General features: G+C 38.0%; 1 protein-coding gene across 8 annotated transcripts in view; it reads left to right on the plus strand.

The window, feature by feature from the left end:
• The window catches only part of TUT7 (terminal uridylyl transferase 7), a 60468-nt gene that overhangs the window by 26324 nt on the left and 10702 nt on the right, over positions 1-23442 (plus strand). For 4 of the 8 annotated variants that reach the window (XR_009532794.1, XM_060101636.1, XM_060101637.1 and 1 more), the window contains 16 exons: positions 183-1282; positions 1695-1845; positions 3117-3203; positions 3814-3914; positions 5602-5659; positions 10051-10154; positions 10821-10910; positions 11739-11852; positions 12027-12104; positions 12727-12904; positions 16153-16200; positions 16287-16378; positions 17715-17830; positions 19026-19351; positions 21498-21574; positions 21936-21999. Coding sequence is in view for 7 of the 8 variants with exons in the window: in XM_060101636.1 (XP_059957619.1) it covers positions 183-1282; positions 1695-1845; positions 3117-3203; positions 3814-3914; positions 5602-5659; positions 10051-10154; positions 10821-10910; positions 11739-11852; positions 12027-12104; positions 12727-12904; positions 16153-16200; positions 16287-16378; positions 17715-17830; positions 19026-19351; positions 21498-21574; positions 21936-21999 (2784 nt within the window). In the remaining variant the exon portion in view is untranslated. Of the gene's footprint in view, positions 1-182; positions 1283-1694; positions 1846-3116; positions 3204-3813; positions 3915-5601; positions 5660-10050; positions 10155-10820; positions 10911-11738; positions 11853-12026; positions 12105-12726; positions 12905-16152; positions 16201-16286; positions 16379-17714; positions 17831-19025; positions 19352-19452; positions 20417-21497; positions 21575-21935; positions 22000-23442 lie in introns of those variants that run through there. The other 4 variants (XM_060101640.1, XM_060101641.1, XM_060101638.1 and 1 more) reach the window with 3 other exon arrangements.

Genomic DNA, 23442 nt, shown 5'->3' on the forward strand with positions numbered 1-23442 from the left:
AGAAAGCATTTCTTTTCGTTTTTAAACTGTATCTTCTTACTCCCCATCCCCAGTTTTTTAAAAAGCATATGATACATGATAAATTTTACTGTTGCTTACTTGTTGTCTTTATCTATAGCAGGCTAATTTTTAAAACATGAAATAGAAGTGTATGAAGTAGCAGATTTTTTTTTTCATTACAGATCCCTACTCTGTTAAAAGAAATGTGGCAAGGACCCTAAATAATCAACCTGTGTTTGAATATATACTTCATTGTTTAAGGACAACGTATAAATATTTTGCTCTTCCACACAAAATTACAAAATCCAGCCTTCCAAAGCCTCTGAGTACTGATCCCTGTACTTCCAAACTTTCTAAAGAAGTAGCAAAACGTGATCCGGATGTACAGGCGAAAGGTGATAAACTCAAAACCTCAGTTTTGGCTCAAGGTCCTGGTGCTGCCAGTTTAACTGCAAGCACCTGCAAGGTACAGTCACTTACTCTTAAAGAGACTGCTGAAAGCTTTGAAAGCCCATCAACAGAGGAAATGGGAAACACACACATCAGTGTCCACCTGGAATACTCAGACTATATCAAGGCAGAGGTCACTTGTGATGACTCTGAGGATGTTAAAGTACATCATCAAGAAACAGGAAGTAAAGATGAGAAAGAAAAATGTGGAATGGAGGGCAAGCATCCTTTGACTGCTGATGATCAAGCTTTAAGTAGTAGCAAACGTGGAGAGCTTGTCATCTGTGGCAGCCCAGGAAATAACGAGACTGATGGCACTTTGGATTTAAAAGGCTTCGAAAATCCTACAGCTAAAGAGTGTGATGAATTTGCTACTTTAGATGACAAGGCTGATGTTGATGAAGAAAGCATTGAAGGTACAGACGAACTTGGAGATGCTCTAAGCCACTTTACCCCTTCAAGACAGGGCCAGACGTCGGGAATCATTCACTCTGATGAAGAAGAGGAGGAGGAAGAGGAGGAGGAGGAAGAACCCAGGCTCTCCATTTCCCGAAGGGAAGATGAGGATGATGTTGCTAATGAAGATGAGTTAGACAACACCTACACTGGATCAGGGGATGAGGATGCCCTGTCTGAAGAGGATGAGGAACTAGATGGATCTGCTAAGTGTGAAGACTTGAAGGAATGTGGAAAACACCAGGTGGATGGAAATCTACTAATGGAACTTAATAAAATCAGTCTTAAAGAAGAAAATGTATGCGAGGAAAATTCAACTGCGGATCAGTCTGATTTCTCCTATGAATTTAGTAAACTCACCTTCACCAAAGGCAAGGTAATCAGTGCCACTCCTAGACATGGCACTAGGAGACTTGAAAGAGTTTTAATGCATGTACTTCTGATTTTTGTGTACTAAAACAGGGCTCTCCCCTCTTGGTAGTGGTTAACAAGTTGCTCTTTCACTCCAGTGCAACCTCTAGGTCCACTTCCCTCCTTAATCTCTCAGGAATTTGCAGAGGAGAAAAGTAATGCCGTTGGTAGTAAAACTAACTGCCTTTTTCTCCCGAGTGTACCAAAAGGGTGTCCCCATCTCAGATACTTTGGAGTGGCCACACCATTATATTTCCATTCCTTTGGAATGTGAGAAGTAGAATGTGTACTTTGGAAAAAAGATTCAAGACCCCTTTATTTGGTAAATAAAGTTTTATCTTAAATCTTATATTATTTGCTTTGCCATCTTCCTGCAGTCTCCTACAGTAGTATGCAGTTTATGCAAACGAGAGGGTCATCTAAAGAAGGACTGTCCCGAAGACTTCAAAAGAATCCAGCTGGAACCTTTGCCACCATTAACACCCAAATTTTCAAATATCTTAGATCAAGTTTGCATTCAGTGTTACAGTAAGTTATTAACATTTCTTTTGATTTGTCAGAATATTAAATTGGCGGGCTTCCCTGGTGGCGCAGTGGTTGGGAGTCCGCCTGCCGATGCAGGGGACACGGGTTCGTGCCCCGGTCCGGGAAGATCCCACATGCCACGGAGCAGCTAGGCCCATGAGCCATGGCCGCTGAGCCTGCGCGTCCGGAGCCTGTGCTCCACAACGGGAGAGGCTACAACAGTGACAGGCCCGTGTACCGCAAAAAAAAAAAAATTGTCATTTTCTCAAGAGTTATCTGAATCACTAACCCAGTAGCTTCATTATAGGGGCTAAGTCTGTTCCATTCTCCATTGTATCCACAGTGCTCTGTGTATCCTGTTCCATTTGGGACATGCAATAAAAAATTGTTAAAGACACGGAGGGAGAATCTTTTAAGTCTTAAGACTGGAGTACTATCATTTCCTAACTGGTATTCCTTGAAATGTTTTTCTAGGTGCCTGCCATTAATCATATTTCGTCACAAGAAGTATTCCATAGGTCAAGTAGGGAATAACTCTATATCCTGCCCCCTCCCATAGAGGTTTTCAGGGCACATTAGCATAATAAAGCCTTCTGAGAAATGCTATGGTAAAGAACTTATTCAACTCTTTAGTCTTATGTAACTCTTTTCCAAAATTTGAGCGTAGAGTACTTTTTAATTAATGCTAATAACCTTTATAACAGCCCTTTAAGGAGCACCAGTTTGGGGAAGTGTTGGTATACAGAGGTATAAAGTTCTACAAGGAAAAACATTCGATGGAGAGGCATGGCAGCTGCTTAGAGTGGAAGAATGTGATACATCACATTGCTGCACCTTGAGCTGTCTGTCTGTGCCAGAAGACACTTATTCTTAATCAGGGATTTCTTTTTTAAACCTCTTCAGAGAGTATAAGTGTGAAAGAAAACTATTGGTTCTCTTTAGAAAAAATACATACATATGCACATGCTCACAAACTATTACGTTCACCTTTGGGGGGAGTTCCCTGAAGGCTGCCTTCATAGGGCTCTGGGTCTCTGTGAAACCCAGGAGCAGAACCCTTGTTCAGACTGCTTTACATCTCAGGAGCAGTTCTTGGTGATAGACTCTCTCACGAGGCATTATTTTACATTGCTTAATGCTGTCTACTGAGAAGACACACAAAATTTAGAGTTTTGTTTATTTTTTTTTAAAGCCAGTTAGGTTTTATTAAAAAATATAATTTTTCAGAGAATGTGAACAATCTTTGTTTCTGAATGTATCTTTATTTTAAACAGAGGACTTTTCTCCAACTATTTTAGAAGATCAGGCACGTGAACATATTCGGCAAAACCTGGAAAGTTTCATAAGACAAGAGTTTCCAGGTAAATAATTTTTTACCTTTATGAAAAGAACGATAGTGTGACTTTCCTTCAGAATGAGTACATGTGTTACAACAACATTAATTTTGAGACTAAGAAAGCAGTCTTGCAGTGATGGTGGGGACAGGGCTTCAGTTGTTTTGTGATATACCTAGGGTGGTTTTTGGTCTTCCCAATCCTAGTTTGCCAATAGAAAAGACAGATGCAATGTAGTATTTTGCTTAGCAGATACCACAAGTGAACTTCATTTAGTATTAGGTTTAGAGTCAAAGTTCAGACCTGTAAAAAGTGAATTTATTTAGAAAGTAGTAAGCTTACATTATTAAATGTGCTGAGATGATCCACATTTTCCTTGAAATGTCCTTGCATTTAAGAAGAAAGTGGCATTTGATAATCTTTCATGTCTTCTATAGCTTGTATTTATTTATTTATAGTAAATTTTGAGAGAAGATAATTTATAATAAATGACTAGTTAATAAAAGAACATAATTATAATGAGATTATTATAGGACAGTTAACAACTGGGTATTTTTGATTCATGAGAGAGTTGTTTCAATCAGAAAATTAAATGTACTCAGGTAATTAGGTATGACTTCTCATATATCCCTAACAGGAACTAAACTGAGCTTGTTTGGCTCCTCCAAAAATGGATTTGGGTTCAAACAGAGTGACCTTGACGTCTGTATGACAATTAATGGACTTGAAACTGCTGAGGTACAGTGACCACGTAAAACTTCCATTTGCTGTGGAGTGTGATTTGACAATCTTGACTGACAATACAGCATGGTATTTTCCCGATTTATCAGGGTGTATCATGCGGAGTATGCCATTTGGCACAATCTGTCTGGTCAGATAACTTAGAAGTTGAGAAGTGAATGTGAGGAGTAGAAAGCCTTCTGCTTGCAACTTGTAGTGCAAACTAGATTTGAAAGCAACATCTGGGAATTCTAGAAAGCCAAACCAGCCTCTCCCGTGTCCCATTGGCATAGCCACTAGGCTGACTCAGGTACATAAATATGCCAAAGTAAGGTTTTCTGAGAAGTTTTTTAGTAGGCAGGCAATGTGGTACAGTGATAGGAGAGTGCTAAACTGAATTCAAGACAGACTTGATTCATCAGTCCTTAAACATGTGGTCTTTGGTTGGTAATCTCTAATATGAAAGTGAGATCCTCTTGCTTCAGGAGACGGTTGTGCTCATCAGCTTGGATCATGTATGTCAGGAGTCAGCGAACTATGGCTCACTGCCTGTGTTGTAAATATCAGTTTTTATTGGCATACAGCCACACCCCTTCATTTATGTATTGTCTACATCTGCTTTCACTCTGTAACTTCACGGTTGAGTCCTTGCAACAGGCCATATGGTCCACAAAGCAGGAAAGGTTTGCCAGCCCTCATGGATATGAAGACATTTATAAAATGTAAAATACTTTTGAAAAAAGGTGTAAAGTCTGAGAAGTACTGAATTTTTTATTTATAACAGTCCAAATGCTGTATATCCAAAGGAGTGATGCTGCTGTTGCTCAGGATCTTTTTATGCCTCTTTTGAGTTTCAAGTTTTTATCCTTTGAGGATGTATCTGATTTGGGAAAATAGTCAAAAGTTATCTAGCATGACCATGGTGAATAAGGTGGATAAGCAAGATTGGGTCCAATATATAGAATGACCTGATTATATCGGGTGGCCAAAAAGTTCATTCGGGCTTTCCTGTAAAGTTCTGGAAAGACCCAAACGAACTTTTTGGCCAACCCAATACATCATCAAGATTGAATTTTTACATGATTAATAAACTAGTCTTGAGGGCATTTCTAAATTAAATTCCAAATATATTCTGGGAAGTATATAGCCATCAGAAGGACTTAATGTTTCAGCCCGAATGTTTTTAAGTATTTGAAATATTATTCATATTTCCTGTATGACTTTCTTTTTGTGCATTATATTTTTTACTGGCCCTGTGGAGAAATAATCTGAGCTTAATTACTCTCCACAGCATTTCATCAGCTCTTAATTAAAGTGTAATGAAGGTCTACCCAGAATGAATAAGACGGGCCACAGAAGCTCCCTCTTATTAATTCTGTCACATAAAGAGTACTTCTGAGTGACATAATTACATAGCGGGGAAAAATGGAGATCCTCGCTGGTTCAGAGACTTTTCTGGAGGCACTGATTTCAGCCTCTCTTGTGCCTCCAAGAGCAACCCAATGAGGGTTTCCATATCCTTAGGATATTCCTATGAATGAGGATTAACGCTCGCCTAAAAGGGAAAAATGTATGTAGAATAATTTGAAGTTAATTTTGTTATTTCTGGAGGAAATGGAAACTATAACCAGGTTAGGAACCTGTCTTCCATTTCTGATTCAGTAATTTGTGCCTTTTTTTTTTGTTCGTGCCATTTTTCTTGCAGGGGTTGGACTGTGTAAGAACTATTGAAGAATTGGCAAGAGTCCTCAAAAAACATTCAGGTACCTCTATAAGCTTTTTCTAAAAAATACTTTTCTTTTTTATTAGTGTTTTGCATACTTAGAATTTATGAATGCCAATGAAACAGTGTAGTGGTTCATATAATATTTATGGTATTGATGTCTTTAAAAAAAATCTTATGTGATTAAGTATGAAAAACTGAGGAATTGGTTATAATATGTGTGTGCATGTTTTTGCCTCTGTCAGTTTTATTTCAAGACAAAGTATATACCACGCAAGAAATTTTGGGAATCGCTTTGCCTTATCAGCATTGTGTAAATCAAAGTGTAGGGGCTGCTCGCAGTGATGTGAAGTGTAGTGGAAAGCACCATGGACTAGGGTGATGGATTGTACTTACAGCTGTTTAGCTGTGTGTGACCCTGAACAAGTAATTACAGCTGTAAAATATACAGATTCTGTAAATTGTGCACAGAGCTGAAATGCCATTAGCATATTCTCCTGCCTCTCTTTGTCAGAGGCAGCTATGGATGCTGTTAACAGTGAGAGTCTTCATTTAAACTGTGGTTCATCAAACTTCTGTGCTAAGAGTTGAAAATGAAAGTGAGCAAGATATTGTCGTTGCCTTTGTGGAACTTAAAATCCATGCACCATCCATGAAAAGCTTTCTTATATCTTAGTGAAGAGTAGACTTAAATTCACAGCGTGGGCCTGCACACATACATACATACATACACATAAATATGCACTTGGAATGCCCCTTTTTGTTGCATTCTTTTTTTAATAAATATATTTTATTTATTTATTTTTGGCTGCGTTGGGTCTTCGTGGCTGCACGCGGGGGCTACTGTTTGTTGTGGTGCACGTGCTTCTCATTGTGGTGGCTTCTCTTGTTGCAGAGCATGGGCTCTAGGTCCGTGGGCTTCAGTAGTTGTGGTGCACGGGCTCAGTAGTTGTGGCACATGGGCTTAGTTGCTCCGCGGCATTTGGGATCTTCCCAGACCAGGGCTTGAACCCATGTACCCTGCATTGGCAGGCAGATTCTTAACCACTGCGCCACCAGGGAAGTCCCTGTTGCATTTTTTATTTCCAGGAGTTTAAAGAGGATACTGTGTTATTTAAATAACAGGGGGAAAAAATTTAATTTTGATTTACTCCTAATGAAAACCTAGCACATCACTATTTTTTTAATATGCTTTGATATAATTTTTTTGGTCATTGAAATAAGCATTTTGGGAATTTTACCTGTAAAGATCATGTGCTTTTTTATTTTTATTTTTGAAGATTATGCAAAGAAACTAAATTCCTAAGCTTCCGTGACTATTAGTTATTTAGTGCTGAGCTAGGTTTTGACTTTTGATTTTGAAATAATTTCAAAGTTAAAGGAAAGCAGCAAAAATTGTATAAAGAACTCTGTCTATCCTTCATTCAGATCCACAAGTTGTTAACATTTTACCACATTTGATTGATCATTCTATCTCTTGCTTGCTCACAATTTTTTTCTGTACCATATGAGATTAAGCTGCAAACATCACGCCCCTTTCCCCTAAATACCTGTGTGTATTTCCTAAGAATGAACCATGTTAAAAATAGGTCATTTTTAGACTAGAAATGACTTTTACATACAGATTACAATGTAATGCAGATTGCATGGAACAAAAATGGAATAATAGCTACAGGACTATGATTAAGAAAGCAGTCTCCCCATGTATTTTATTGGGTACCTGTTATGTGCTCAGCCCTGTGTTGGGCACTTAGGGATGGTAGAAAAATAAGTCTATACAGGTCTTTGACAGCTTTCAGATCTCAAAGTTAAGGTAATCTCACAGGCTATGTAACAATGTGTGGTAGTATTCATTTATTAAAATGAGTTGTAGAAACTACAGCAAGTATTAAATAACTTCTGAAGAGAGAGAGATTCTGGGAAAAGAGTTGAGTAGGGGAGGTTCATGGAAGGGATGGGCTTTTTCTGATCTCTGATGATGATGAACATGATTTGAAAAGGATAGGAAGAGAAGTCATCTCTGAGATGCATGGATGTGAGTGTGAGAATCACTGTAATATATTTTTTAGGACAGTGAGAAGATGGGTACATTTTGAGAGGAATTTCAAGTGGGAACTATTAGGAGATAAGGTGAAGTCTGTAGATATTTGGAAGCCACTGAACTTTCTTCAGAGGGGAGAAACCCAATAAAAGCAAAACTTAGACTTTTTTAGGGAGCTGATAAACTCTTAGGGAAGATATAAGCTAAGTGACAGGGCAGAAGGACCTTAACCAGATGCCAGTGATCCTAAAAGGAAAAGAATATGAGAGATTCCAAAGGCAAATTTCCTAGAATTGGAACCTACAAGTAGAAAGTAAGGGTTCAGGCTGATGTCTGGGTATTTGGGAAATGAGAATGTTTGCAGAGAACACCAGCGTGCCATGAAGGTATAATCTCCGAGAGTTAACAGTACAGCAAGCAGTTAGAAATATGGAGTTGTCAGTTAGGATTAAAGAACAAAATGAAACAGTTTTCTATTGAAATGCTTGAAGGAAGAAAGAGAGACAGAAGCCAAGCATAAAACAGAATTCCATGGGAGCATTTGAGAGAAGTTGAGGACCAAGCTTTAATTCTTGAGTGTAGAAATTAGGGAAGGACACTGAAAAAGGAGCTATTGGAATGGTAAAATAGGAACCAGGATGATGTGCTATGAATAAATCCTAGAGAACAGGCTTAGAAGTGTCATACTGGTTAACAGGGTCAAATTCTAGAATGGGAAGGAGATTGAGAAAAAGGATATCTAATTTAGAGCCAGTATAGCAAAGTGGTTAATGGGGCTTCTAGAATCAGACTCTCTAGTTTTAAATCTTCGGTCCCCGCTTTCTGGCTGTGTGATCCCCAAAAGTCACTCAACTTCATTATGAGCACTCAGTTTCTCATCTTTAAAGCAGGAACAACAGTAATAGCATTTAAGATTAAGAAAGGCAATACATTAAACTACAGGGCCTGACATATGCTAAGTGTTCAGTAAGTACGAGCTTCCTTGCCTCTCCTCCCTATCAGTGTGTTAGACTTCTGTCTCCCACACAGACCTTTTTTGCTGAAATTTCTTTCATCTGTGTACTTTCTTTCTAAATTCCAGACCACTAGGGATCTGCCCTCTAGCCATCACCACTTAACTCTCTCAGAAGGAGCTCAAACCCCAACTTCTCAGGATGAGCTCATCTTTCTCTTTACTGCCTCCCTTCTGCTACAGCCACCACTACCTGCTCGTCCTTCTGAATCCTCTTTCTTGCTTATTGACATTGGCTTCCTTGGAATCACCAAAATGAATGAAGTGATAATTAGCCTGTCCTAGACTAGGTTCAGTAGATTCAGTCATACCTAGATTTGAATCCCAGCTCCACAGTTCACCAGCTGCACATTCCTAAGCACATTCATTTCTCGGGGTCTCTGTTTCCTCATCTTTTGGGTAAGGGTGAATGGTCTTAGGAGGTAATGTTTGTAAAGGAATCTAGGTACTCAGGAAATGGTCTTACTGTTACAGCCCTCCTTCTCCCTTATCACCCCTACTTCTACTTCCCCAACCCATCCAGTTATGGATGCTCTCACACATGTCTTACTGCTTCTCTGCCAGGTCAGTTTTTATAATGGTCACTTAGTCTCTCTTCCGGGTGCCTCCAGACTATCCATTGCCAGGGACCTTGTCTAAATAGATGTGGTCAGTGATTCTCCCCAACTTACACCAGTTCATTGGCATTTCTTTGCCTCTAAGGATGTATATGTTCCCTATTTGGACTCTTCCCAGTTTTTACCACATCTCCTATTACTCATTATTTCTTTCCCTCAAGTCCACTCTGTAGCCTAAACAATTCCATGGAAGTTCCCTGAACATGCCGTTCTGCTTCAGGCATCTACCCTTTCCCTGTGCAGTTTTCCTTGCCTGGTAAATCCCCTCAGCCTTCTCTTTTTTTGCCTGTTCTTTTTCAAAGCCTAGCTCAAGCAATTTACTTCTCTGTTGAAGTTGATTCCTTTCTTTTACTGACATAGCTTCTAACTCCAGGATGAGTAATTTTTGTTTTGAGGATTCTGATGATTACCCCATGGGCTTTTCTCCATATTATATGTGTAGTCATATGGAGAGAATAGGTAGGGCCCACATAGTCCAGATTCTGTAGTAGTTTCCTCTTTTGTGGTGTTTATCAGACTGACAGCCCTATACACATGCACATGATCCATTGAGTTCCTGAAGAGCAGTGGCTGCCTTGTTCATTCTTGTACTTCAGATATTGATGTGTTTAACAAATGTAAACTTTGCCAGAAGAGTCTTCCCAGATGTTTGTTAATAACAGAGAATTCTTTGACTAGTCTTAGTGACTCACATTAACGTAAGAGCAACTTATATCCCCTGCTGCTGTATTTAATGACACTATCTTATTTCCCCAACCTAGGGCTGAGAAACATCTTGCCTATTACAACAGCAAAGGTGCCAATTGTAAAGTTCTTCCATTTGAGAAGTGGTCTGGAAGTGGACATCAGTTTGTATAACACATTGGTAAGATTTTCTTTAGACTTTTTCTTTATGGAGATTAAGGGGAGCAAGTATCTCTTAATTTACACAATCTTTCAGTAAAATTAAGCCATTCATTTCATCCAATTCATTCTTTCAGTAGTTATTTATGAGTGCTTCCTAAGTGCCTGGCAGTGTTCTGAAGCTGGAGATATAACATAGAATTGAGTTAATATTAGTATTCATTTAAAATGAGGTCAGAGTGGCAAGTGCTTTTTGTTTGGCTTGAACTTTGTTTTAATTTTGGAGTGGGTGTGTGTGTGTGTGTGTGTGTGTGTGTGTGTGTGTGTCTTTGGTCTCATACTTGGTTTATTTCAGGGCTTTATTGGCCCTCTCTGGCCCCTAAGGACATTTAATTTGAATAATGGGCGGGGAGGGGGGGTGCAGATCTTACATTGACTTAAATGGAACTGATTATTTTAATAGCCCATATTTTCTAGGAATGTTTAGACTAAGGAGGCCTGAGATCAGATGTCACTTATAATTCTTATCTAGTAAGTTCAAGAAGTTTGTCTTCAGGGGAAAAATACTAGTTTCAGCCTAAATGTCTTCATCCTAAAATGAATTACAGTGTAAACCTTTTCAGAAAATTCCATCTTAAAACTTGTTCTTCTAACTGGTAGACTTATAGTGTAATTTCCCTTTTAACAGGCCCTTCATAACACAAGGCTCTTATCTGCTTATTCAGCCATTGATCCCAGAGTGAAATATTTGTGCTATACCATGAAAGTATTTACAAAAGTGAGTATGCTTCCTCTTGTGATTTATCAGGAAATCTCATTACATCTTCAACCTTGTTGAAAACATAAGTCTGTAACAGAAACAGACTCAGTGATACAGAAAACAAACTAGTGGTTACCAGTGGGAAGAGGAAATGGAGTGATAGGGGTATTATGGGATTAAGAGACACAAAGTACTATGTATAAAGTAAATAAGCAACAAGGATATATTGTACAGCACAGAGAATATAGCCATTATTTTGGAAAAACTTTTTTTGGCCTCACCGCACGGCTTGTGGGATTTTAGTTCCCTGACCAGGGATTGAATCCAGGCCCTCGTCAATGAGAGTGCAGAGTCCTAACCACTGGACCTCCAAGGAATTCCCTATTTTGTTATAACTTTAAAGGGACTATAGTCTATAAAAATATTGTATCACTATGTTGTACACCTGAAACTAATATAATATTGTAAATCAAATATACTTCAATTAAAAAAAGAAAAAGAAAAGATAAGTGAGTGTTTTTAAAGAACCATAGCCATGTCAAATGCTTTTAACTATTTGAGAAGCCCTACTCAGCAAGATAAATTTTGTTGCTTAAATTTTACGTGGTAACCTAATATTGCTTCTGGCTGATAGTTCCACAGCTTTGTTGGGGTTTGTTTTGCTTTGATTTTTATTTATTTTTTTGGTTGGTCTTACTTGGTTTTGTTGGCATATTTTAGCATTTGAAAATGTAATTTTTATATTAGTGCCCTCTAGAAGCACCTTACTCTTAGTGACAATAGAATAGATGCAAGTATAGCAGAAGACATTGGTGGTCTTTCCTTCCTCCTTTTCCTTCCCCCCAGATGTGCGATATTGGTGATGCTTCTAGAGGCAGCTTATCGTCATATGCATACACGCTTATGGTGCTATATTTTCTCCAGCAGAGGAACCCACCAGTCATTCCTGTCCTTCAAGAGGTATTAGTAAAAGAAATTGTATTTCTCATCTGTAGAGCTGGGTGATCTTTGAGCCCTCTTCCTTCTCTAAAATTCTGTGGTTCTGTAGTTAAAATTTTTACTATTTTCCTACAAGTTTTTGTATCAATGCATTAAGTTTGTAATCCATACTAATAGTTTAAAAATTAATTTCAGATATACAAAGGTGAAAAGAAACCTGAAATATTTGTTGATGGCTGGAATATTTATTTTTTTGATCAAATAGATGAACTGGTACGTATTTTAATAGTAAAGATTTTTTACATCCTTGACTGAAAGTTACCTATCCTATGCTGTAGTGTAGATGGTCAACAACTATATTATCACTTGTAATATTTATTTATATTATGATAGTAAAAAAAAATAGCACATACAGATGATTCCTTTGAAGTTGAAAACATTTTTTTTAAGCCAGGTGAGTTTCTAGGGACTATATCCAGGATTTCTTTAATGCCTAATAATTCCAAATGGTCAAGTAACTTTATTCCAAATGAACAAATATTTGCTCTGTGGTTTCCTACAGAGAGTTAGGAAAGGCTCTCAGTTACAGAGATATAATAACCAGGTGTCACCAAGGCTCTTAAAATTTATTTCCAGATTCTTCCACAAACATGCATTCTGAGGTTTGGCATTTAAAACCCTGAGCTCTTTCTGTCTCCAAGTCATAGGGTAGAAACTAATAAACTCATGTAAATGATATTTTAAAATATAAAAGAAAGGTTATATAATTGTATTTTTATGTATTTAAACTCTAGTTAATTAAAATAAATCCAGATTTACTCCCTAAGATACAAATGACTATTAATATTAACACTTTACTATAGAGCATGATATCTCTTGTTCCTTCTATTTCTAGCCCACCTATTGGCCAGAATATGGAAAAAATACAGAATCTGTTGGGCAGCTATGGTTGGGACTTCTTCGTTTCTACACAGAGGAATTTGATTTTAAAGAACATGTTATTAGCATCAGGAGAAAAAGTCTGCTTACAACCTTTAAGAAACAGTGGACATCAAAATACATTGTTATTGAAGGTACAAATAAAATCAAACTTAAAACTGAATAGAATATAGAGATTGAACTGTGAGGGTGTTCTTCATCCTTGCAGAGCTCTTCCAGAGCAGCCATGAGCCACTGATCGGGGTGTGCCTTGCGGCCATCCCGTTACTGTCCACATCAGGCAGACTTGTCTGTTTCCAACTTAAAGATTTATTTTTAAATGGCTGATGCCCTCCCGTGGGGTCTCTCACAAATCCAAAAGTCTTTGTTCACCATGACAAGCCCTTTACCTGTGTTTAACAGGTACTGGAGAATAAGGTTGCTATAGAGGTAAGCCAGCTTCAAAATAGTGGGACTTTTAAAACCTTCCTAAGTGAGGGTTTGAAGAGTACCACCGAAAGTCAGTTTTCAAGATCCTTATTTGCTGTTTATTGATGGAGAAGTTTACCTATAAGTAGTTAGATATAAAATTTGCCATTTATTTCGCCCATGCTGAAGCCTTCCTTGAATGCTAAGATCCATGGGCCGTTGTGTTTGTATTGATATTTGATAGTTTATTTCCACTTTGGGAGATTTTTGTTTCTATCTTTGTAGATTTTTTATTAACTATATATATATTTATATATTCACCAAATTATTTTCAGTGGTTGCTCAGTACTGGTTTTTTTTTATTGTTGTGTACTTGTTTTACAATATTGTATTAGCTTCCTGTGTATAAAATAGTGATTCGATATTTTTATAGATTCCTCTCCATTTAAAGTTATTATAAAATATTGGCTATATTCCCTGTGCTGCACAGTATATTCTTGTTGCTTATCTATTTGATATATAGTAGTTTGTGTCTCTTAATCCCATACCCCTATCTCGCCCCTCCCCATTTCCCTTTCCCTACTGGTAACCACTAGTTTGTTCTCTATATCTGTGAGTCTGTTTCTGTTTTGTTACATTCATTTGTTTGTTTTATTTTTTAGATTCCACATATAAATGATCAATTTGTGGGATTTTTAATTTTAAAGACAAAATGGAGTTTAAATGCTTAAAAATGAATTGAGAAATGGCTTAAATATTTTGTTGATTTTGGTCCTTTTTTATTTTTGTTTTAATATAATCATACCACCTAAATAATGTGTTACTTTAGGTTATGCTTTTATCATTACTTCTGCTTATTGACAGTATTAAAATACTGTGAACATTTGTAAAATTAAATTCAGATGACAATGGGTTATAGATACAGTTTTAACTTTTTGGTATCTGATATGTCAAAAACATAGAACTTTGTCTTAAACCTTTCCAGAATCACAGTGGGTACTTATGGTCTGCCAATTATTAATATTTTTTTCTTAATTTTTTGAAGCCTCATTATCTTTTGCTTTTAACTTTTACATTATTTACAAACAAGCCATTAGTAATAGGCTATATTAGAAGGAAGACTTTTAACTAGTTATTCTAGAACTGAGAAATTTCAGTGGTGGTAGTTTGTAGTGTCTGTACAATAGCTAATATCGTAGTATCTCTGCTACACCAAGCAAACAACCAAAAATACTTCCACATAGCACACACATAAAAATCACCAGAAGAAAGCATGACCAAACCTATTAGAAAGGTAACCTTCTCATAGCAATTATTAGTATAGGGTTAAACTGAGTAAAGGGTCCTATACACCGGTAAACTCTTAGTGGGTCTAAATCCCAAATGGTATACCCCAGTTATTATACATTAGAAGCATAACAGACAACCAGAAGGAATGCCTCTTTTTACTTCTTTACTCCTTTTGTATGTACCATATACATCCTCCATTTTCTTAATGAGATGATCCCCAAAAAAGGTTTTGGGTTTATTTTTTCCTTTGCTTTCTTAAATATGTTTTTCGACATTTATTGGAAATAATTAAATATCTACACATAATGTTTAAATTGTGAATTATTCTGTGTATTTTTATTTTAAATCAAATATAAAATAGTATTTTGACTTAGAAATAGTGCTTTACCTGAATTTATTTCATGAACCAGTTTATTCAGATCTCACATACATCTTTGACATCAGCATTTTTTCCATCATTTCTACCACTTTTTGGATCATCTAACGAATAATATTTCAGATACATCATGTATATATACCTATCTAAGACATTTGAGATGCAGACATTTCAGACCATATGGGAGGGACTTCCCTGGTGGCACAGTGGTTAAGAATCCACCTGCCAATGCAGGGGACACGGTTTTGAGCCCTGGTCCTGGAAGATCCCACATGCTGTGGAGCAACTAAGCCGGTGCGCCTCAGCTACTGAAGCCCATACACCTAGAGCCCGTGCTCCGCAACAAAGAGAAGCCACCGCAAAGAGAAGCCCGTGCACTGAAACGAAAAGTAGCCTCCGCTCGCCACAACTAGAGAAAGTCTGCGCACAGCAACGAAGACCCAACGCAGCCAGTCAATCAATCAATCAATCAATAAATAAATTCTAACACAAACCATTTGATTTAAAAAAAAGATCATACGGGAGTCTTTTTTTGGGGGGGTGCTGCATTGGGTCTTCGTTGCCGCGTGGCTATAGGCACGTGGGCTTCAGTAGTTGTGGCTCGCGGGCTGTAGAGCACAGGCTTAGTTGCTCCTCAGCATGTGGGATCTTCCCGGACCAGGGATCGAACCCATGTCCCCTGCATTGGCAGGCAGATTCCTAACCACTGCACCACCAGGGAAGTCCCAGGAGTCTTTATATAAAGCTTTTACTGGAAATGGAGATCCAGATAGCCATTGGTATGCTACTGGGACAGGTGTGTGTGTCTGTGTATGTTTTCATTTATCTTATGTTTTATGAGCTTCATGATAAATTATTTTCTAAAATGATGTTTTAAAGGCTGTTAATTAGCAGGAGCATTCAGTACTAAAATGTTTTAAATATATTTGTGACCTCTATATGCCTGTAAAACTAGCATGATTAGGTAATATCAGACTAATATGTCTTCTCCAAACAGTATTTTGTGGTTCAGAATGAAGCACCTTCTCATAATATGAAGGACTCTTCAAGGATTCAAATATAAAGCAATACCCTCTTTAATGATGGATACTTTTGGGGGAAGACTTGCCTTATATTTAGGAATATATATATTATTACTTAGTTGTATTATAGACTTAAAACTCATTAAAAAGGCAGTCATTTAATACTTTTATTCATGATAAAGTATGTAACACTTTCTTCTTGTTATATAGACCTCACTTAATGTATGAATACTGGTATTTCCTACTTGATTATCTTTTTTTGTTTTCATTAATTTTCTTTACTTAGATCCATTTGATTTGAATCATAATCTTGGAGCTGGATTATCAAGGAAAAGTAAGTTATTACTTTGTTTATAAATATTAACTCCATCTCTTTTCCTTTTAATCCCTCTAATTGAGCCTTTACTCTTTTCTTCTTAGTGACAAATTTTATAATGAAAGCATTTATAAATGGGAGAAGAGTATTTGGTATTCCAGTCAAAGGATTTCCAAAGGACTACCCCTCAAAAATGGTAAGTGTTGGAAATACAAAAAACCAATTCTAAAAGCCATTTAAGCACCTAATTTGTATACTTTACTTCAGTAATAATCTAAATACTCTGGAAGTTTGGTGAGTCTAGCCAAGATAAAAACCTTTTAATAAACATCCCTGTTTTGAAGCCATTTATCAGGAGAACAGGAAGAGATAGCCGGAAGAGGAGTTTGGGTGGGAAAATTAATAATTTTGTTGCTGCTGCTTTTCCTCGGTAACACACATTGGTGGCACTGCTGTTCCACCAAGCATTCAGCTCCATACCAGCCTCTGCAAACCCAGTTTGCACATATCCAAGGACATCCCCCACCCCCTCATATGACATCTAGATTTTTCCAGTCTGCTTGCAAAGAGTAATAAATCCCTTAATGGGACAAGAGAGAGTCAGTGCTGCCTGTGCTAAAGATCTGTCTGTTCTCATATAACCTAATAATTAGGTTTTTATGGAACCACACTCATTAAAAACAAAACAAAACTGCATTATAAAAATTCATTTCAGTGAGAGAAAATGGGAAGGGGTTAGGAGCTAGAGAGTTTTATATTAAAAACAAAGGGGTTTTTCCTGCATTAATTTTCTTAATAAAGACTTTTAAAATGAACCTTAAGTTATTGGGTGTATAAGCATGTTCAGCATTTGGTTACATCTCTACCTCTAGTTTTTGCTAGATACTGCTGTGGTGGTCTTCTACACCAGTGCTTTTGAAACTTGTTCAAACAAATCACCTGGGGATTTTGTTAAAATGCAGGTTCTGATTCAGGAGGTCTGGGGTGGGGCCCAAGCCTGTATGTCCTACAAGCTCCCAGGGGATGCCACTTCTGCTGGTACCCACCTTAATTTTGGTGGCAAAGAGGCTAGAGTCCAGACCATTGTCTTTCCTTTCCTCTGATATTTTCCTTCAGAAGCCACAACAAAGCAACAGCACATAGCTTCTTTCTTTTTAGGTTTTAGCCTTTTCATTTTATGAGAAAATGAAGTTTTTGTACCTGGCCTCAGCTTCCCCCAAGTCCTAGAAAGCTGACTCACAGGGATGTGTAATGCTTTTGTTCAGAAGTGTGCAAGGGAACAAGCTATCTTTATGATTCAACAGTGTTCTGCATGATGAATAGTAATAAACAAAAATGAATTTAGGTAAGCCTATCCTGAATTAGACCTCCTAATGGTTTTAGATTTTAGAATTAAGCAATATAATAATAACTATTAAAATTAATAATGTCGATGTTGGTATGTCAGTGAGATTCCTGATTGATATTGGTTAGTTTTTGTGTTTGGATCTCATATTAATAGTTCAGATTTTTATATATTTATATTCCGCTAGGAGTACTTTTTTGATCCAGAAGTGCTAACTGAAGGCGAGCTGGCCCCAAATGATAGATGTTGCCGAATTTGTGGGAAAATTGGACACTTCATGAAGGACTGTCCTATGAGGAGAAGGTAAGCAAATATTCAAAAGGGGTGGTTTTGTTTTTGTTTTCTTGCTGTACCAGTTTTTAAATGAGGTTCTCTTGTAACAGAAAATAAACGTATTAAATCCAGCAGTTCTCAGATAAATTTGAGCTTTTTTTACCATGAAAATGAAGTGATTTAAAACATGGCTTTAAGTGCAGATGACTAGGATTAACTAGGGTGTACAGGCGACAGTCTTCCAGGCCCAGTCACCTTTCCTAATCTGGGGCACAGCCCTAATCATCACTTGATCATTTGGTTATCACACTGTCCAACAGGGATGTAAGAACAAAAGAGGAAACTGAAATTCTTCCCTTTTACAGCAGTGAGGAGTTCAGAATCATTTCAGTCAATGACAAGTAAAATGGTTTTTTTTTTTTAGGATCTCAGTTACACTTCTATGTACAATAACTGGGGTGTACTGTGTGGGAATTTAGACTCACTAATACTTTACTGCACTGTAGTACCCTTCACTTGTATGCATTTTAATTCTTAATAATTGCTATAGTGACCTACTCAATTTGGGCACCATGCTTTCTTATGATAATGATTGCAGGAGGGCAGAGGGGGACATAGGTTTGGTTGCTTGCTTGGGACATATTCTTGTTTTGGGGTGGTGGTGGTATTTTTAACTGGATGATAATATTCACATTTAAAAACATGCCACTTAAAATAAGTCACCATCTGGAATTCAAGGCTCTTATTTAGTACTTTATTTTTATTCAGATAATAGTCACTGATCATGTAGGGCAAGGAAGAAATAATTTTGACAGTTTAAGAACATAAATCTCCTTATAACCACTGTTTCCTTGTGAACCTGAAGTTTCATGTCTCAAGTTTCCAGTGCTGGTAAAGAATGCTCATGGGCCAGAAAGGTTTAAGAAATCACTCCAAGGATAATTTGAGTTTCATTGCATCAGTATCAGAGTAGGTATTAAATTAAGGAGTTCCACTAGTTGCAAAAACTGGTTTTACAGCACTAGAGTACTTGTGAGAATGAAAAAAACTACACCCTTAAGCCCTGAGGTTGCTTCTTAATAGAGAAGATGCACTTAAATTGTTAAACTCTTGTTTTTCCCTCTGATGCCTCCTATATCTGGTTGTCTCCTAAACCTGAAGTGACCTTAGGAATTTATTTAGGTTTTTGTTCAGATTTTTCCTACTAATATTATATTTTCTACAGAGTGAGGCGACGGCGAGATCAGGAAGATACACTGAACCAAAGATACCCCGAGAACAAAGAGAAAAGAAGCAAAGAAGACAAAGAAATTCAAAACAAGTACACAGAGAGGGAGGTATCAACAAAAGAAGATAAGCCCATGCAGTGCACACTTCAGAAAGCCAAGCCAGTGAGGGCAGCTGTTGACCTGGGGAGAGAGAAAATTCTCAGGCCACCAGTGGAAAAATGGAAGAGACAAGACGACAAAGACTTAAGAGAAAAACGTTGTTTTATTTGTGGAAGAGAAGGGCATATTAAAAAGGAATGCCCACAGTTTAAAGGCTCTTCAGGTATGCACACCCATCACACCTTGATGTTTGCACTCACATCTCAAGGGAAATCTCTTTTTTAGAGTTCTTAACTATTTTATTTATATTTATTTCTTTAACAGATCTATTTACTGGAAAAGATTTTATTTTTAAGAAGGTGAACCCACCTCTCCTGCCTTTACTTCTGATCCTCTATATGTCTTGAACACTTATTGCTGGTTTTTTGAGAGGCTTATCAGAGTCATTTGGTTGACTTTTCTGATAAGATTATCAGTGAATCGAAGACCTGGTAATCCCCAGTACCTAAAAAAATGTAACCTAAGTGACCAGAAAACAAGCTACCACTTGAGCTTTGCTACTCAGTGTGTGCACTTTTGAAATGGAAGCGCTGCCGGGCCACGGGGGAGTGATCTCAGGACACCATACAGTGCGTGCAGGAGCCGCTTGTATTGTTGTTTAAATACATGTGCGCACAGGCCTAGAAAGGGGACTAGAAGTAGAAGGGTTACACGGTTAATGGTGCCTCTACCTGCAGAGGATTGTCTTTGCATTTCATCATTTTAATAATTTTCTGCAGTGAGCATGATTATTCTTATGATGAGGAAAAATATATTGATACTGTCAGTCCATAGCTGAAAATCATCCACAGATCTTGCCCCTTTGAGTTGTCAGATCTTAATCCATTTATTCTATTAAATGAGTGAAGTGTCCGTTATGGGCATCTTTTTAACAGACTATTAAGGGTAAGGGTTCTTTGTGTGGGGGGGATAAGTTATGGTTTACAAGACTCTCTCTTTTCTCAGAACAAACCTGTGAAAGTGGATGGAATTTGATTAGCATGGAAATGAAACCCTGAGAAATGTTTTTGATTAAAGTGGTAACCCTGTTCCTGTCCTCAATTGTAAATGTTTATGTGCAGCATAGAAAAATGTCAGCACTGACAATTTCCTTAAAATACTCACTCTAGTCCTTGTTGTTCCTGGAACACTAATACCTCTCTTCCATTTTATGATATCATATCAGCAATATAGTATCTCTTTTTTTTAAGGTAGAAAATTTTTAGATCAGCTATCCTTATTTTTTTTTAATGAGCTTTATATGAAAAGAAGTATATTTTTAAATTGTTTTCATTATTGATTTAAAAATAGGACTTAAATGTTTATGAAAGTTACAGCTTCAGCTTGTCCTACTTCTAAGGAATTCAAACTCAAACTTTTTTGCCCTAACAAGGGACGTATACCAGAATAAAATTATCTTCTTTTGTAATTATGAGAGGTAAAATGTTTAAAAGAAATTAAAAGCAATAGCTAACATTCATTGAGCACTTATGATGGGTAATTTCATCTCATTTTCACCACAGCCCCATTAAATGTGGTATTATTGATATCTCCAGTTTACAGATGAGGAAACTGTAAACAGTATAGATAAGATGTAATATAGTCTCACCAAAATTCCTTTTGTAGGCTACCCTTCAGAAAACTCAGGTCTTGTGTTTACTCAGAGCAGGAGCATTGCGTTCCTCTTTGGTACAACAAAGTGGTGAAGGAATGCCCCTGTCCTCCCGCAGCTTGGATGGATCTCTTCTTTCTAGCTAGTAGCAAGTTTTAAGTTGCCTACTAGTGAATCTCTCAAAATAGTTAGAGCAGGGAATTCCCTGGCCGTCCAGTGGTTAGGACTCGGGGCGATTTCACTGCTGTGGGCCAATCTGTGGTCGGGGAACTAAGATCTGACCAAAATTTTTTTTAAAAAGTAGTTAGAGTGGTGATTCTGGCTGCCTAGCCGGCAGTAGCAAATCAAAGAGAGATGGGATATCCTGGGGCAGGGATGGGGTATTATCAAAACTACAGAAAGCACTAGAATCTTGGTTTCTTCTGACTGCAGTGTTTTCACATTAAATCAGGTAGTCATAATATAAAAGTAAAATAAAAAGGGGAGGAGTGGGGCTAGAGTATGGTGAATTTCCTCCAAGAGCAATTAAAAATAATCAGCTTCTGTCTAAAAATTATGTTGCTCCCACTCATTTCTTCCAATATGTTATTATTTTGTCCACACAGTATACTGAGTAGAGTTTCTGTCATATCAACAGAAAATCTTTCTGTGCAAGTTTGAAACAGGGCTACTACTTTCGATTTAAAGTAGGAACCAAAAGTGCTGATTTCTTTCTCAGGTCTGTCTAAATCTGATTGTGTATTTGGATCCCCTTCTTCACCTAGCCCTTTGAGACCAACTGGCACATTTGTTCAGGTAAACCTAGCTCAGGCCTGAGCAGGAAGCCCTCCCATCCTCTGTCTCTCCCGCAAACACGTACTGAGTGCTAGCAGCTCTGTGCCAGGTGCTCGGAGGTGCTGAGCTGCCCCAGGCCCTGTCTCCATCCTTGTGGCTCCTCCGCTCTGCCCGAGGCGCAGGTTGCGGTGAGCTTCCTGTGCACCAGCTCGCCGGGTGTGCTTTAAGGGATCCTGCAGATGTGTCTTGCTTGTTGATTAACTTGCAAAGTTCTGCCACCCACATGCCTAATTTCAGCTCTCCTTGGATTTAGTTACAGTTTTCAGGCTGTTTCGGATGCTATTCCTTTCGACTTTGTAAACCAGTCTATTTCGTTTTTTAGGCAGTGCTTTTACATGAAGACCAAAAGAAACAAAAAACATCTATATTTTTGAGTCCCCAGTCAGGTATGTGGGTTTGAAAAAAAAAAATGTGTGTTATTTTATTTACTGCATAGTGTACCACATGCCTTTTGAGGCACTTCCTTTGAATAAGTGGTTTTAACAGGGATTGGACATCAGAATCACTTGGGGAACTTCTAAAAATACAGCTACCCTGCCCCCACCTTCATTTCTTAAATCAGATGCTTCAGGGGCTAGGCTTAGGCCTGTGTATTTTTTAAATGTTCTAGGTGATTCTTATACCATCCTTGAGTAGGAACCATAGTCTACTTACTTGTTCCTCTTCTATACTTTTTGTTTCTGCCTTGAAATTGCCACTGTCTTGTCAGCAATGTATTCTCCTCATGGAGATCATTTACCATGCACCAAAGTAAGGAAAGAAAGTAATCATTGACCTGAACACTCTCTCTCTCGGCTGCGTCATTTACTAATTCCTTCAACAAATATTTATTAAGCCACACCTCCCACCCACCCGCCCCCTCTAAGTTCAGGGTGTGGGCCTAAACACTGATGAAGCAGCAGTGAACCAGCAAAGCCCCTTCTCTCATTTACTCTGCATTCTTGTCAGAAGAGAGACAAATATTTCATGTGGGACAGATGCTAAGAAATATAAAGCAGGAAAAGGGAAAGAGAATGTTGGAAGGGAGGAGGCCTCTCTGATTGAGTAACATTTAAGCAGAGAGTCAAGTGAAAGAAAGAGGCAAGCCAAGAGGAAATTGGAGTTAGACTCTTACAACAGAGCTGAGAACAGTTTTGTCCTGGATGGGTGACACTAAGTGGGATGAGGGTGAGGTGGGTCGGTGGGAGGTGAGGTCACGGGTATACAAGTGTGGGTCATGCAGCTCCTTCAGCAATGGTAGGGATGGGATTTTTATCTCTACATGAGATGGGCAACTGTTGGAGGGTTTTGAACAAAGGAGTGGTATTATCTGAATTGTTTTAAAAGGTTCATTATGCCGTGAGGAGGCAAGGGTGAAAATTCAAACCAACAGGGAGGCTCCTGCTATAGTTCAGGGGAGAGTGGAGGATGGCTTAGATGTAGGTGGAAGGGGGTGGAGGAAGTGAGGACTGCTAATGTTCTGGAGACTTTAAAGGTAGCGCCATCATGATCTGTTGATGGGTTAGATGATAAAACATGACAAAAAATCATGAGATTTTGAGAATCAGAGCAGACACTGTGATTTTTGCTCTGAGCAGCTAGAAGAATGGAGTTTGAATTTCCTGTGCTGGGGAACCGTCAGGAAGAACAGATTATGGGGAGAAATAGAGTTCGGTTTTAGACGTGTGAGTTTTAAGAGACCTGCTAGATATTGGGTAGAGATGTTGAGTAGCCAAGTAGATATAGGAGCCTGGCATTTAGAGCAAATTTCAGGCTGCAGATACAAATTTGAGGATGCTCAGTGTATAATAGATGGTAGTTAAGTCCTGGGTCTGACTGTGATCACTTAG

This window comes from Mesoplodon densirostris, chromosome 6, assembly GCF_025265405.1.
Source record: "Mesoplodon densirostris isolate mMesDen1 chromosome 6, mMesDen1 primary haplotype, whole genome shotgun sequence".
Lineage (NCBI taxonomy): Eukaryota > Metazoa > Chordata > Mammalia > Artiodactyla > Ziphiidae > Mesoplodon > Mesoplodon densirostris.